The sequence below is a fragment of the Salvelinus fontinalis genome, chromosome 36 (genome assembly GCF_029448725.1).
Source record: "Salvelinus fontinalis isolate EN_2023a chromosome 36, ASM2944872v1, whole genome shotgun sequence".
Taxonomy (NCBI): Eukaryota; Metazoa; Chordata; class Actinopteri; order Salmoniformes; family Salmonidae; genus Salvelinus; species Salvelinus fontinalis.
In genome coordinates, this window is record NC_074700.1 from 22167809 (window position 1) to 22182479 (window position 14671).

General features: G+C 38.8%; 2 protein-coding genes across 4 annotated transcripts in view; both read left to right on the forward strand.

Annotated features, from left to right (window-relative positions):
• The window catches only part of LOC129835641 (uncharacterized), a gene marked incomplete at its 5' end in the record, with an annotated part of 390259 nt that overhangs the window by 88028 nt on the left and 287560 nt on the right, over positions 1-14671 (forward strand). The gene's annotated exons all lie outside the window — the stretch shown is intronic.
• On the forward strand, positions 6599-12826 carry LOC129835703 (E3 ubiquitin-protein ligase TRIM39-like). 3 transcript variants are annotated; one of them, XM_055901451.1, is made up of 9 exons: positions 6599-6627; positions 8541-8645; positions 8826-8995; positions 9193-9291; positions 9710-9928; positions 10545-10650; positions 10924-10950; positions 11374-11549; positions 11923-12826. In XM_055901451.1, the coding sequence occupies exons 1-9, from the start codon at positions 6612-6614 to the stop codon at positions 12295-12297; spliced, it is 1293 nt and encodes a 430-aa protein (XP_055757426.1). In that variant the 5' UTR covers positions 6599-6611; the 3' UTR covers positions 12298-12826. The 3 variants fall into 3 exon arrangements, with proteins under 3 accessions (XP_055757426.1, XP_055757427.1, XP_055757428.1); XM_055901452.1 differs by lacking the exon at positions 6599-6627 and adding an exon at positions 7547-8288; XM_055901453.1 differs by lacking the exon at positions 6599-6627 and adding an exon at positions 7547-8230.

A 14671-nucleotide genomic window follows, 5' to 3' on the forward strand; every position in this document is an offset into this window, starting at 1 on the left:
AAAAGGAGTCGGAGTATGTGCAGGTGAGCAACCTACTGGTTCAATAGAAATGTCAGGGTTAGGGAAGCTAAAGTATTCCCTTAAACGGATGTTTCTAAAAAAACTTAAACATGTCTACCTTAACATCAAAATCGTTGCACTGGGTTGTAGGCACAAAAGATAACCCTTAATTAAGCAAAAAGACATGGGCAGGGCTCAACATCTTGCTTGATAAATTAAAGACACTCAGTCCCGTGGGTTCAGGACACTAGTAGTATGATCTCTATCATTGAATCTCTTGATCCTCTCCCTGAGAATACCATGTTAGTTACTTTTGATGTTGAGTCGTTATACACAACTATTCCTCACGAGGGCGGTATTGAAGCTATGGAACATTTTCTTCTGCAACGTGACCCTAATGAACTACCCTCCAGTGCATGCATTATAACATTGGCTAAAATAGTACTCACACACAACTATTTCATGTTTCTAAATGATTTCTTTATTCAGACGAAGGGTACTGCTATGGGATCCCCCATGGCTCCTAACTATGCTAATTTGTATGTGGGTTACATGGAGAAACAGTCTATTTTCAATCCTCTCAAAAATGTTTTCTTGCCTAACATCATTATTTGGAAACGGTATATTGATGATATTTTTGTTCTATGGAGGGGTGATGCAAAACAGCTCCAGGCATTCCATGCTTTTCTTAACTCCTGTTCTGAACATTTGAGATTTACTATGCAATCTGATACACGTCAAATCATTTTTCTTGATCTTCTGATCTTGTGTGAAAATAATGTTCTATACACTGATCTTTACAGGAAACCTACTGATCGTAACAGTTTGTTGAGGGCTGACAGTTGTCATCCACTTCCCTTGAAAAATAGTTTGCCCTACAGCCAATTCTGTCTAAAAACAATCAGATTTCGACAGAAATATGGCTGAGACGCAAAGAAAGTTCAAGGAAAGGGGGTACAAAAATGATCAGATTAATATTGCCATTGAGAAAATTCAAAACAAAACGAGACATGACCTTTTTCAAGGGCAGTCTCGCAAAAAGACGCATTCTTGCATTCTAACTACCCGCTATTCAAAGCGCTCTGAACAAACATTGGCACATTCTAAAATCCGATGATAGTCTCGGTAATGTGTTTTCGGACCTTCCCTTGTTCGTATTCTTGCGGGGAAGAAATCTCAGAGACCAATTGGTACACTCTGATTTACCACCCCAAGATATTCCTGAACAACGTCTATTTGCACCCCTACTGGATGGAAATTACAAGTGTAATGGCTGTGCTCAATGCAATGGCACTTATAAATGCAGATCCTTCAAACACCCACAAACAGGGAAATCGATCCCAATCACATGTGTTATTACGTTTTCCACTAAGGCAGTTATTCATCTCATAACTTGTCATTGTGGTAAAAATGATGTGGGTAAAATAAAGCGCAAATTAAAAGTACGTATCTCAGAGCATCGTAGCACCATAAGGTGCAAAAACTTGACAAACCCAGTTGCGGCCCACTTTTTGGAGGCAGGCCACTCGATTTCGTCTCTGCGTTATATTGGCATCGAACATGTCACCTTCCCTAGGAGAGTGGGTGACCTTGATAATTTATTGTTAAAACAAGAGGCTGCCTGGATCTTTAACTTGAAGACCCTTGCTCCCTTCGGTCTCAACGTAGACTTTGATCTGAAGCCATTCTTGTGATTATTGTGCCATTGTAATTGTTTGCAAGCTTGTGTAGTATAAAATGAATCTATGATCGTATGCTATCCATTTGCTTTTTGTATGCTGTTCTTTGTATGCCATTTTAATATTCGAGAATTAACCAATGATATTAGGCCACTCTTGGCCATGATTACAGACACCTGTGTGTCTTTTGATCTATATAAACGAGTCATCCCGCAGTGTTTGTGATTATACCCTGATGAAGAGAGCTTGTCTGTCGAAACGTTGGATATAAAAAGTTTGTATCTGAGCTCCTAGAGTGTGTGGCTCTCCTTTATTTTCATGTTTTATTGTCTGTCTTGCTTCATTACCAGGTGACTGTGGAGCAGGAGGAGAGTGAGACTCCCTGGAGGCCTGGACCAAAGCTCTCGACTGGGAATGTGACCCTGGACCAGAGTTATAAAACATTACCGTTACATATTAAAGACAAACTGCTTTCTATGATTAAACATAATAGGCTTTTATTACTTTAAATAATTATTTGCCCTCAATTAGCCTTCAGTAACCATCAATGGCCCTCAATGGCGCTGTCCATGCTGTCATAGAAGCCATTGTTGTGAAGATGTGCCCTCTATGCAACTTTATGTTATTGTTATAGGCCCTAAATATGGACATGTGATATGAGGAAAACTACTTTTTTGTTCACATGTTCATGAGGAAAATATAGGATATCAAGTTTATATAATCAAGACCCAAAAATGGTTTTATTGTAGCTATTTACATCATCATTGTTTATTTTATTAATATTATTATGACTGGGATTGTTTGTTCTGATTAAATACTTCTTGATATTTTCCAAAGCATTTAATAAAATATGTAATTCATAAACAATAGTTGAATGAATTATGGTCAATGTTGTATTGAACATTAGAATGTGTTTACATTATTTAAAAATATTTATCACAATTTCCCAAAGTATGAATAGAATAACTGTTGTTGATACAAAGTGACAACGCGTTGGCCAATCAAGGAGGATCACAAACAAGTCAATCTGCTATTCAGTTGCAACTAGTCTCTACATATATATTTACATTTTGGTCATTTAGGCCAACGAGAAGAAGCACTGACATTGGGACCTCACTGATGAGGTATTAGGTAACAACATTTGTTTAAAATATACTGCTGAATGTGAAATTTAAAGGATTTTGAAAAGTAATTGATTTTGTCACGTCACCCAGTTCCTTGTGATATCCGGTTGTGCACAGAGAGACTTAAACCACATACCTACAATCACATTCACCAGTTATACTTATTCTCAAGGCTACATCCAGTTGAAGTCGGAAGTTTACATACACCTTAGCCAAATACATTTAAACTCAGTTTTTCACAATTCCTGACATTTAATCCTAGTAAAAATTTCCTGTCTTAGGTCATTTACGATCACCACTTTATTTTAAGAATGTGAAATGTCAGAATAATAGTAGAGAGAATGATTTATTTCAGCTTTTATTTCTTTCATCACATTCCCAGTGGGTCAGAAGTTTACATACACTCAATTCCATTTAAAATGGAACCCAAACCGGCTGTGCGTGTGCACCATCGTGCATACATTTATTTTGTCCCCCCACACCAAACGCGATCACGACACGCAGGTTAAAATATAAAAACAAATTCTGAACCAATTATATTAATTTGGGGACAGGTCAAAAAACATTAAACATTTATGGCATTTTAGCTAGTTAGCTTGCACTTAATAGCTAATTTGTTCTATTTAGCTAGCTTGCTATGGTAGCTAATTTATCCTAGGATTTAAACACTGAGTTGTTATTTTACCTGAAATGCACAAGGTCCTCTACTCCGCCAATTAACCCACACATAAAACGGTCAACCGAATCGTTTCTGGTCATCTCTCCTCCTTCCAGGCTTTTTCATCTTTGAACTTATATGGTGATTGGCATTTAAACTTTCATAGTATTACCACGACTACTGACAAAACAGTTCATCTTTCAATCACCCACATGGGTATAACCAATGAGGAGATGGCACGTGGGTACCTGCTTCTATAAACCAATGAGGAGATGGGAGAGGCAGGACTTGCAACGCGATCTGCGTCAGAAATAGATCTGATTTATATTTTAGCCCTTGGCAACGCAGACGCTCGTTGGCGCACGCGTGCAGTTTGGGTGCAATAATTGAATAACATGGATTTCTAAATTTATTTTGCAACGTGCACGCAACGCTCGCACACGCAACGCAAGCTGTGTGGTCAGCCTATTACAGTCACCAATGTTCTGGTTAACACGAAAACTGCCTAGCCAGGTCTGCTAGGGCGAGTAAAATGGTCAGAGTGGTCTCATTTGTGTCTGGAAATAGCTAGTAAGCTAGCCAATGTTAGCTTGGTTGCTTGACTGCCTCTGCCCGAATGTCCAGTGTGCGCTCCGAGAGCGAAACAGTCTGAATTTACCCAGAGGGTTTTTCGTTTTTCATGGAATAGAAACACCATAATATTCATCAAATTAATTAAGCATGTATCAGTCAAAAGTTTGGACACACCTACTCATTCCAGGATGTTTCTATATTTTTGCTATTTTCTACATTGTAGAATAATAGTGAAGACATCACAACTATGAAATAACACATATGGAATCAGTTAAGAACTCATTCTTATTTACAAGGACAGTCTACTCCTTCCTCCCCTTAGGGGGATTGAACCCCGGTCTCCCGCGTGTCTGGAATATGGAAGACTATCAAATGCTCCTCAAAGATGCCCACTGGTGGTAAAACTAGCAAAAACTTGCAGTAACAGAAAAATGGCAGAGAATTATATGACGTGCCACATAATGCTGAGGCAGCATGCAAGGTGTGTCGCAGTATGACGCAACTTTTAAAGGAGGAACAACTGTACTCGTCTGTTCCCTATCAGATGACCAGCGGGAGAAGTGTACATCCTGCTGCGTGCTTTAAACGTTGAGTTTTCTCATCATTTTGAGGATTTCAAAGTGTTGGAAAATGACATACTGTTGGTTTCCTCTCCTTTCACCTTCAATGTGGATAACGCTCCCACTGACCTGCTGTTGGTTTCCTCTCCTTTCACCTTCAATGTGGATAACGCTCCCACTGACCTGCTGTTGGTTTCCTCTCCTTTCACCTTCAATGTGGATAACGCTCCCACTGACCTGCTGTTGGTTTCCTCTCCTTTCACCTTCAATGTGGATAACACTCCCACTGACCTGCTGTTGGTTTCCTCTCCTTTCACCTTCAATGTGGATAACACTCCCACTGACCTGCTGTTGGTTTCCTCTCCTTTCACCTTCAATGTGGATAACGCTCCCACTGACCTGCTGTTGGTTTCCTCTCCTTTCACCTTCAATGTGGATAACACTCCCACTGACCTGCTGTTGGTTTCCTCTCCTTTCACCTTCAATGTGGATAACACTCCCACTGACCTGCTGTTGGTTTCCTCTCCTTTCACCTTCAATGTGGATAACGCTCCCACTGACCTGCAACTTGAGTTTGTCGATCTTCAGTCGGATGCAGTGATTGTAAAACTATTCAAAACAATGTCACTGACGAGGTTCTATGCATTCTATGAATTAGGAGTCATGCTCAGAAGATGTCTGTACTGTTTGGGTCAACCTATGTATGTGAACAGAAATATTAATTGAGGAAATATAACAAGTCAAGGCACATATCATCTCTTACTGACTCGCACCTCTCAACAATCCAACGCATATCGACGTCAGAAACTATACCTGACTTCACTGTCAATGCCCATCAGAGACTTCACTCCTCACACTGATTGAGTAGTTTAAATGTCATGTTGAGCTCTCTCTCTTTCTTTTGTTTGTATGCATACCCGCAAGAGTTCTGTCCGTGGTGCTGAATGCACAGTGTACTTTTCCCCTCGTGTAGTTCATTGCATGTTTAATAATGAAAATACCTACCAAAAGGAGAACATGGATGTGGTTTATTTCTCTGCATATTAAAAAAGTAAAATAAGTAGCATATCTGGACATGATGTATAATCCTGTAATATGATTCTGGCCCGCAATGGCAAAAATATATTCTAATGTGGCCCTGCATGGAAAATAAGTGCCCAGGCCTGTCTTAGACACTATATTAGTGTATAACTTTGGTTTTCCTAGATATGGCTATTATATTGTGATCACTACATCCTATGGATTTGGATACTGCTTTAAAGCACATTTCTGCCGCATTAGTAAAGATGTGATCAATACATGTTGATGATTTCAATCCTGTACTGTTTGTAACTACCCTGGTAGGTTGACTGACAACCTGAACCAGGTTGCAGGCACTGGTTACAGTTTGATGTTTTTTCTTGAGTGGGCAGCTTGATGAGAGCCAGTCAATATTTAAATCACCCAGAAAATATACTTCTCTGTTGATATCACATACATTATAAAGCATTTCACACATATTATCCAGATACTGACTGTTAGCACTAGTTGTCTATAGCAGCTTACCACAAGAATGGGCTTTAGGTGAGGCAGATTAACCTGTAAATAGTATCATTTGTCTATAAAATTGTTATAAGTACACCTCTGCATAACATTGTATCCTTATTAACAAAAAATAAATAAATATAGATCAACTTATAAACAAAGAATAACTTTATTAACATTTTTTTTAGTCTGTAACAGAAAAGACTTCAAGTGCATCGATTTGCCTATAATTAAAAAAAAAAATCAAGCTTTATTTAAACTGTAAACATTTTTTTACCATTTGATACTGAAAAATAAAATTAAATATAATCAATAAATAACAATAAATTCAAATGTATCAGCAACATTAACTCAGGAGCACAATATATGGAACACTTTGACCTATAAAACAAAAATGAATAAAACAATTTGTGCTGATTTGAAAAAAAATCTAAATGAAGAAGTCATAGTTTATATTTTTGCAGCACTTGCGTCATCCAGCATTACAGAGACCATGTCTAATGCTGCAGGTAATATCAGCTCCTCTGCTATGGAGTGTTTTTTTTTGCACTGAGCAATTTGGTACGCCACCTTATATGATGCTAACAGTGCTCGCTGGTTTACTGAAGTAGCATTCACAAAGCGGGACGATTGTTGGCAATATTCGGCACGTTTTCGCTGAAAAAACTCAAGCGGCTTATCAGCGTGATTGGGGTGTAATGTCTTTAAGTGACGCCTTAATTTATTTGGCTTCATGCTGTCCGCTGCCAACATTTTTAGACACAGTAAACATACCGGTCTTTCCTCGTCTCCCACCGTAGTCACAGTGAAGCCAAGCGCTACATACGCGTCGTCATATTTCCTCATCTTAGCTTTCGGGAGACTTACGTTTGTCTCATTATCTCCGTCTCTCTCCGCCTTTCTTTTCATCCCTAAGAGACACCATGGAAAAATATTTAACCTCTCTGGGATCGCGGGACGCTTGCGTCCCGACAGCCTGTTAAAGTCTAGAGCGCCAGATTCAAAAAAATTATATAAAAATAAACTTGACTAAATTACACATACAAGATACCAAATTAAAGCTACACTCGTTGTGAATCCAGCCAACATGTCAGATTTCAAAAAGGCTTTTCGGCGAAAGCATAAGATGCTATTATCTGATGATAGCCCAATGTAAACAAGAGAGTGTAGCCTATTTCAACCATGCTGGAGCTACTCAAAACGCAGAAATAAAATATAAAACATGCATTACCTTTGACGAGATTCTTTTGTTGGCACTCCAATATGACCCATAAACAACACAAATGGTCCCTTTGTTCGATTAATTCCGTCCATATATATCCAAATTGTCCATTTATTTGGCGTCATCATATTTTTCCATGGTGTCTCTTAAGGGTTTGTTATCTGCACTTCATATCTCCTGCTGTGTGCTCTTGTTCGGTGCAACAAAAAAACAATAGGGCGCGCCCCACTATTTGAGAAGGACTGTCCTAGAGCAAGACGTCTGTGTCCGCGATGTGGCTGGTTTTCCCTTTACAAACCGAGATTGTCTGGAGTCCCAGCCACATCTGCCACATCTGAGCTGTTGAATTGCGACTCCACTTTGTCTCTGTACTGAAGTTTTGTCTGTTTTATTGCCTTACGGAGGGTATAACTGGACTGTTTGTATTCAATCATACTGTATTAATATAATTGGAAAAATTGCTTTTATGTGTTTTTTTATTATTAAAAAACATATACTTTATTTGAAAGAGCTATTTTCCAGTAGAAAAGCAATATTCCAATTATATTAATACAGTACTATAGAGACACACAGAGTATGACATGTGTGCCATCTAATGTGGAGACCTGTCTATTGACCTGCCTACTGAAATGTTCTTGTTGGTAAATTACGTGATAAATGAGGTGCTTAGAGAAGGCTTTGAAGACTTTATTTCAATATCCCCACACTTGAGTCCACACTGTGCCTTTAAGAGATAATGATATTGCACGGAGGGAGAAATGTATGAAGACTTCTAAGTGAAAGTGAAAGTGTCCAGCTCCCCATTTCTTGTAAACGCTACCGTTACAAATAATTCACCTGTGCAGATGAACAGCCAGACCCTTTGGTATAGTCTGCTTTCCATTCACTGGGTGAGCGACTACACTTCACTGTTCTCCACTGTCGACAGCAAAAAAATCAAGAATTAAGGTAGGAAAACTCCATGTCAAGACGCTTTCTGCAATATTATGTAACAACATGTTAATACAATCTGTTGCTTGTGTTATTACAACATTACTGACTGTAAGTCGCTATGGATACGTGTCTGCTAGCTAATAGACTAAAATGTAAATGTACTACAAAGGTAAAAGGGTTAAAGCAATGTAAATTGATACCTAACATTATTAGCCTATATGATCAAATTGTGTGTGTGTGTGTGTGTGTGTGTGTGTTTGTGTGTAGATATGGCGTCTCTCAGCATGACAGAAGACCAGTTGCGCTGTTCCATCTGCCTGGATCTCTTCGTCCACCCTGTCTCCACTCCATGTGGACACAACTTCTGCAAATGTACGCCATGTTTTATGGATCTTAACTTTGTATTAAGTTTCAAACAGTAAATTGTATCTATTTTTGTCTGCCACTGATGTACATAAAAATTGTCCCTAAGTGATTAATAAAGTTACTATCTATCTATCTATCTATCTATCTATCTATCTATCTATCTATCTATCTATCTATCTATCTAAGCTTGTATCTCTGACTACTGGGATATCAGGGAAGCCATCTGCCCTCTATGTAAGGAGACGTTCAAGAAACGTCCCGACCTCCACGTGAACACGTTCATTAACGAGATAATCAACCAGTTCAAATCGGCACAGGAGGACATTTCTCCACACACCATTTTGGCATTGAGAGAGGTACGTGGTGTGCGACAGCTGAGTAAAATTGTAAAGCTAGAAGATTTTTGTTCTTGATCATGTGACCTGACTAGGAAAAACTCCAGGCCTTGTTTAGAACTTATAACCAGGGCCCAAAGTTTTACCTGGTATGGTCAATTAAACAATTGTCTATCAACATTGTGATTATGGTTCAAATCAACCCATTCCCCCTTTAGCCAGAACAGGGGGACACTACAGATGGAGGAGTGAACAGGAAGATCCAGGCCAGACTGAAGAAGGTGGAGGAGATCAAAAACTCAGTGGAGATCAGCAGAGTGAGTTCTGGATCGTTTTCATAAAGAGTCTTAGAAGTGCTGATATAGGATCAGTTTTGTTTTTTTACAGCATAATGAATAGGATTATTTTGGACAGGGGAAACCTGATCCTAGATCAGCACCCTGACTCTGAGATCCTTTATGAATACAGGCCCCGATAAGCATCGGACTGTTGTTCTTATCTATGTAGGGTACGGGTCTTCTGCAGTTGTAGTAATTCAATTCAATTATTTTACTTTCATCATCATAGCTGCATTTTTTAAAATTAAAACTGATAAATAGTTCCGGGCCACACAATCTGAATGGTCTGATTGTGTGCTTTATTTCCTCATAAAGTAACACCTGTGACCCAGATTCACAATAGGTCATTTTTTACAGTACATTAATTGGTCTGAATCTATTTCACTTCATTCCACAGGCTAGTTCACAGAAAGACATAGAGGAAAATGAGCAGGTCTTCACTGCGCTGTTGCGCTCCATTGAGAGGAGCCAGGCTGACGTCGTCGGTGAGATCCAGGAGAAACAGAGAGCTGTGGAGAAACAAGCTGATTGGCTCATCAAGGAGCTGGAACAGGAAGTAGCAGATTTAGAGAGTGGAAATAATAAACAAGGGGAACTCCGTTCCACCCCACAACAAGTAGGTGTGCTACTGCTTCTCTCTGTGGTCGAGTTGAATGTCGTCGACTAGAGGGTTAGAGTTAGGGTTGAGACGGGATGTGGAGATGAAGCTAGGGTTATGGTTAGGGTTGAAGCTACGGTTAGGATTAGGTTTAGCGTTGAGACGGGATGTGCACATGAAGCCAGGGTTAGGATTAATTCAGGTCAGTTCTTAGTAAAACTCAACTCAGCTGACTCTATCCAGTATAGCCAGAAGAGGGCCACCCCTCTTAGTCAGGTTTTTCTCTCTTCTGCTCTGGGCTGGGTTACTGTTAAGCACTTCGTGACAATGTTTATGCAAATAATGCATAAAATACATTTAGTTGAAGTCAGTCCTTAGTAAAACTCGATCCCAACTGTCCTCTGCTGTATATCTGCTCTGAGATCAGTCCTTAGTAAAACTCGATCCCAACTGTCCTCTGTTGTATATCTATTCTGAGATCAGTCCTTAGTAAAACTCGATCCCAACTGTCCTCTCCTGTATATCTGTTCTGAGATCAGTCCTTAGTAAAACTCGATCCCAACTGTCCTCTGCTGTATATCTATTCTGAGATCAGTCCTTAGTAAAACTCAATCCCAACTGTCCCCTGCTGTAGATCTGTTCTGAGATCAGTGCTAGCAGTGGTGGAAAAAACATCTGGGGAATTGTGTCCCAACTGGAGGATACCTTCAGAGAGGAGATGAAGAAAGTCATGGATAAAGGTTACAATTCTTTATTTATCTATAATGATACATTTTATAAAAGTTTACAAATACTGTAGAATCATGACCCACTGGGCACAGACGTCAATTCAACGTCTATTCCACATGTCTTCAATGTAATGACGTGGAAACAACGTTGATTCAACCAGTGTTTTACACATTTACAGTCATTTTTTATTTGGACCCATTCGATTTGGCTATAATTAAATTAGATTAAATCTTCATCATGAACAATGACATTTTCAATTGTGAGTTTTTTTTCTTTTCATTCAGGGTTGAAATTGCTGAAGACTAATGCAGGTAAAACATGCTACAATTTGCAATCCACATGTTCATCTCTCGTTTCTCAATCTCTTAACCCACCGTTGAATTATTTACCACATCATTTAATTCATTATTTAACATTTTACTGTCATTTATCCGTTCTTGTTTTGATCCTAACTATAGCCTGGTCAGGTGACATCACAGGGTGGTCATGGACAACTCCTGTCCCTAATTACAACTAACAGAATGGATGGATGGATTAAATAATGGATGGATGAATGAAAGGATTAATGTATGATGAATGTTTTGATGAATGGATAGATGGATAAATGAATGTATTAATTAATGGATGGATGGCTGAATGAATGAATGAATTGATGGATGAAGGAATGGATGGATGTATTAATTAATTGATTAATGGATGAATGATATATCTGCTTTATTGTTATTTTCCGATAGTGAACGTGATTCTGGACCCCGACACAGCTCATCCTTTCCTGGTTCTGTCTGAGGATGGGAAACAGGCCAGACACGTCAACGATTGGAGGATCCTGCCTTTCAACCCCAAGAGGTTCAATACCAGTATCAGCGTCCTTGGGAGGACAGGGTTCTCCTCCAGGAGATTCTACTTCGAGGTGAGATACAGTACAATAAAGAGCCAAACGGATGTATCGGTTGACTGACATTATCGGTGGATATTTGACTTTTTGGGCATTTAGATATTTATCTTCTCGGTCTATATACCACCATATTAGACTGGACAAAAAAAACACACTAATGCTTTCAGATCATTGTTTCAAAGGTAAGAAATCAGCCCTCAGAGTATCATTGTAGGGTTGTTTCAGTTTTGCGGGTATATTAGAGGGAAGTTGTACTTGCTATGACTGTAAGATGTGGTTCTCGTACCTAGCGATGAACTGTAAGTCGCTCTGGATAAGAGCATCTGCTGAATGACAAAAATATAACTATAAATGTTGTTTGTTTTTTTACTTGAATTTGAACTTAAAGGTGCAGGTCTCTGGGAAGACTGACTGGGGCCTAGGAGTGGCCAGGGAGTCCATCGACAGGAAGGGGAAGGCACTCCCGACCCCTGCGATTGGCTACTGGACCTTGTGGCTGACCAATAGGTATGAGTACAAGGCTGCAGATGATTCTGGCTCCATCCTCCTCTCCCTGAGAGAGAAGCCCCAGAAGGTGGGGGTGTTTGTGGATCACAAGGAAGGGTTGGTGTCTTTTTACGACTCGGAAGCCAAGGCTCATATCTATTCCTTCACTGGGTGCACCTTCAATGAGAAACTTTTCCCTTTCCTGAGCTCTAGTGTCAATGACAATGATAAGAACTCTGCCCCATTTGTCATTCTGCCTGTCAGTCATAGAGGCTGACAGGCTGATTGGTTAAAAATCTAGATGGAATGGGCCACATATAATTTGATTGATTCTGGTCTGTTGAGAACTGTAGTTCTTGATGATAGTACTGATTATTCGTCCAATAATCAATCTGCCTATGTGTTGAACTTGGTGTAAACTGTCTGTGATTTAGATAATATGACGATTAACATTTCAATAACATGACGAATAACATTTCAATAACATGACGATTAGCATTTCAATAACATGACGATTAGCATTTCAATAACATGACAATTAGCATTTCAATAACATGACGAATAACATTTCAATAACATGATAATAAGATGACAATAACATGAAGAATGTTGATTTAGTTGATATAGTATGTTAAAAAATTTATTAGATGTGTGATTACAGCTATTACAGTGTATTTTAAATCACAAATAGCATTAATTAATTGGTATTAGTTTGTTATAAGCCTAGTGAATGACTCAGTATGCATTGTTATCCTTGTTAAGAGTTGGACAAAAATTGAACAATAAAGCTTTCTTTCTGTGCCGGATTTCCTCTACATTTTTAATTAAAAAAATATATGATTCTTTCTTCATTCTCTTCATCCACTCATCTCCTCCGTCCTTCTCCTCTCTCCTTCTCCTCCTCCCTTCCATCCACCTCAGTCAAAATCAGTCTTTTTCTTCCATCGCAGGGTGACAGAGTCGGATATCTCTCGCTGTCTCAGTTCATCTTGTAGCTAAGAGATATAGACACACAAGGATAGTCACCACATGATCTGACTATCTAAATGTATGCACGCATGACTAAGTCGTTTGGATAAAAGCGTATGCTAAACTGCGTATATCAGGAATCATCAACTAGATTCAGCCGCAGGCTTATTTTTTTCTGAAGCGGATGGTCATTGGGGTGGAACATACACTACCTTTCAAAAGTTTGGGGTCACTTAGAAATGTCCTTTTTGAAAGAAAAGCACATTTTTTGTCCAGTAAATTACATCAAATTGATCAGAAATGCAGTGTAGACATTGTTAATGGTGTAAATGACTTGTAGCTGGAAAAGGCTGATTTTTTATGGAATATCTACATAGGCGTACAGAAGGCCAGCATTCCGGAGTCGCCTCTTCACTGTTGACGTTGAGACTGGTGTTTTGCGGGTACTATTTAATGAAGCTGCCAGTTGAGGACTTGTGAGGCGTCTGTTTCTCAAACTAGACACTCTAATGTACTTGTCCTCTTGCTCAGTTGTGCACCGGGGCCTCCCACTTCTCTTTCTATTCTGGTTAGAGCCTGTTTGCACTGTTCTGTGAAGGGAGTAGTACACAGCGTTGTACGAGATCTTCAGTTTCTTGGCAATTTCTTGCATGGAATAGCCTTCATTTCTCAGAACAAGAATAGACTGATGAGTTTCAGAAGAAAGTTCTTTGTTTCTGGCCATTTTGAGCCTGTAATCAAACCCACAACTGCTGATGCTCCAGATACTCAACTAGTCTAAAGAAGGTCCGTTTTATTGCTTCTTTAATCAGAATAATAGTTTTCAGCTGTGCTAACATAATTGTAAAAGGGTTTTCTAATGATCAATTAGCCTTTTAAAATTATAAACTTGGATTAGTTATCACAACGTGCCATTGGAACACAGGAATGATGGTTGCTGATAATGGGCCTCTGTACGCCTATGTAGATATTCCATAAAAAAAACATTAACAATGTCTACACTGTATTTCTGATTAATTTGATGTTATTTTAATGGACAACAAATGTGCTTTTCTTTAAAAAACAAGAATATTTCTAAGTGACCCCAAACTTTTGAGCGGTAGTGTAGTTACAAATCATTTGTAGACTGAAAATTCACTGCAAGAAGACCCAAACAGATATCATATTTGACAAAAAAATTATAATTTCTAACCTTGCTTACGTTTGTATAACATCACATACGCTGAGTATACAAAACATTAAGAACACCTGCTCTTTTTTAAAGCTATGATTCCTTATTGATGTCACTTGTTAAATCTACTTAATTCATTGTAGATGAAGGGGAGGAGACAGGTTTACAAAATTAAAATCACTTGGAGCTGATATGCTGGTGTTTTTACAGTATTTTATGTCCAATAATTAATAATAAAAAGTTAAACAATTTGCTGAGAAAACTTGGGGGGCCGAATATAATCACCCAGTTGAGGAACCGTGGCATATATTATTCATATACATTATATATGTTATTACCAGGAATAACTCCTAACTAACTAGGGCCCTTGTCTGTTAAAACCTTTTCTCAATAGGGGGTGCTGTTTTCACTTTGTAAAAATTTTGTTCCCAAATTAAACTGCCTCGTACTCAATTCTTGCTCGTACAATATGCATATTATTATTACTATTGGATAGAAAACACTCTCTAGT

Coding starts and splice junctions, on each gene's coding strand:
- LOC129835703 (XM_055901451.1), top strand. Junction 9,292..9,709: donor ACTCAGTGGAGATCAGCAGA/GTGAGTTCTGGA, acceptor TTCATTCCACAG/GCTAGTTCACAGAAAGACAT. Junction 10,651..10,923: donor GAAGAAAGTCATGGATAAAG/GTTACAATTCTT, acceptor CTTTTCATTCAG/GGTTGAAATTGCTGAAGACT.